The 2,052-nt window shown below is 40.2% G+C and overlaps 1 protein-coding gene across 1 annotated transcript; it reads right to left on the bottom strand.

Moving 5' to 3' along the window:
* LOC107947750 (uncharacterized) lies at positions 1 to 1,251 on the bottom strand. Its single transcript, XM_016882277.1, has one exon. The coding sequence runs from the start codon at positions 1,249 to 1,251 to the stop codon at positions 1 to 3; it is 1,251 nt and encodes a 416-aa protein (XP_016737766.1).
* Positions 1,252 to 2,052: the final 801 nt, after the last annotated feature.

Below are 2,052 nucleotides of genomic sequence, written 5' to 3' on the forward strand. Positions count from 1 at the left end.
CTAGTATTGGGGCTGTTCCAGCTGAATTCTTTTGTTCTTATGAGCTTGGAAATTCTCATTTTTTAACATGTCCACTACATTTGGGTTTAATCGTCCTTGTGCCTCTTTCTTTGGTTCCGTATTTTCCTCCAAGGGGTTGATCCCTTTTAAGTCAGCAATGGTCTCATCATTCTCCAAAAATGTGAATTTGAGATGATTGGGAAGTGGTTTTAATTTTAGATCTGGTGCCTGCACAATAGAAGGTAGAGGTTTAGTATTCATGGGAGCCAATAATTTATTAACAGATTCAAAATCACCAAACATCATTTTAGATTTATCTTCATAAGATGTCTCAAAAGTTTTTTCTACTGATGAGTCAATTATGTCGACACGGTTTACGCTCAAGATTTCGCTTGGATGGCTAATGGCATCGTAAACATTAAATTTCACGATCTCCCCATCAAATTCCATCGTAAGAGTGTCACTTCGAACATCGATCTTGGTACTAGCAGTACTAAAGAAGGGTCGGCCCAACAAGAGGTCTAAAGATCCAGCAGTGTTGTCCTCCTCCATCTTTATTACGTAGAAATCTGCAGGGAAAATAAGTTTATTAACTTTTACCAAGACGTCCTCGAGGACTCCTTCGGGATGCACAATAGACCTGTCCGCCAATTGAATAATAACACTTGTCTTCGTCAAAAAACCCGCATTAAGTGATTCATAAATAGAATAAGGCATTACATTTATGGACGCCCCTAAATCGCATATAGCCTTTTTAATTCCTAAATGGCCAATTTTGTATGGAATAGCGAACATACCCCTATCTTTGCATTTAACCGGTATTTTCCGCTGTAGCACTGCGGAAACATTTTCACCAACACTTACCTTTTCATTGCCTGTTAACTTTTGTTTGTTGGTGTAAAGCTCTTTAAGGAATTTGGCATACCTTGGAATCTGTATGATGGCATCCAACAGTGGTATGTTGATCTCGACATTTCTGAATGTTTCTAAGATCTCTTTGTCTTCCTTACTTTTTCGACACTGGTTTAGTCGTCCTGGAAATGAAGGTTGGATTTTTGGCAGTGGGGGTTTCGCTCGGATCTGTTCATCATTTTTTGGAGTTTCTTGGGCGATTTCTTGGCCAAGATTCTTACTAAGAATTAGTTCCAGCACCTTTCCACTTCGCAACATTACTGCCTTTGCATTCTGTCTCGGGTTTGGTTCTGTTTGCGACGGTAGCTTCCCTTGAGAACTTAATTTCTCAATTGACATGGTCAATTCTCTTATAGATGCCTTCGTTTTTTTTGGAAATTAAGAGTTTGCTGTTGAAAATCAAGGACATTAGCTGCTAATTTATTAACCAAAATTTCTAGAGAATTACCTGAATCTTGTGGCTTTTGTGGGACCTGATTTTGGTATGGGTGGTTATATCGTGGATTAGCCCCATAACTAAAGTTAGGGTGGTCCCTCCATCCTGGGTTGTAGGTATTGGCGTAAGGGTCGTATCGACTTTGTGGTGACCTAGGAAAATTTCCCACAACATCTAAATGGGCCATAGTATCGTCACACAGACTACGGCACGCATCAGTCGTATGTTCAGGTGTAGCACATATTCCGCATACTCGAACTGGTTTTGCTTTTTCTGCAACAAGAGAATTCACAATATTAGTAAGTCTATCATGTCTATCCTCAAAAGTAGAATTACTTAGCTGGTGAACCCTTCTAGGGGGTTCAAGATTAGCTCAAAATTGCTGAGAATTTGCCACCATTGTGGAGATCAAGTCTCTTGCTTGTTAGGGAGTCATGTTGACTAATGCTCTTCCACTAGCGACGTCTACCATATTCATCTCCATGGGTTTCAGGCCTTCATAAAAGCGTTGGAGGAGAGATTGCTCTGTTATACCATGTTTTGGGCAACTCGCACACAACTTCTTAAATTATTCCCAATAGTCGTACAGAGATTCTGCCTCTTTTTACCTTATTCCCACGATCTCCCTTCTTAACTCAGCCGCTCGTGATGTAGGGAAAAACCTGTTAAGAAATAAGCGAGATAGATCAGCCCAAGTTGTAATG

This window comes from Gossypium hirsutum, chromosome A12 (genome assembly GCF_007990345.1).
Source record: "Gossypium hirsutum isolate 1008001.06 chromosome A12, Gossypium_hirsutum_v2.1, whole genome shotgun sequence".
Taxonomy (NCBI): domain Eukaryota; kingdom Viridiplantae; phylum Streptophyta; class Magnoliopsida; order Malvales; family Malvaceae; genus Gossypium; species Gossypium hirsutum.

What these genes read in the sequence shown, in the direction of transcription:
- LOC107947750 (XM_016882277.1), bottom strand. Translation starts at nt 1,251, where the DNA reads ATGTCAATTGAGAAATTAAGTTCTCAAGGGAAGCTACCGTCGCAAACA.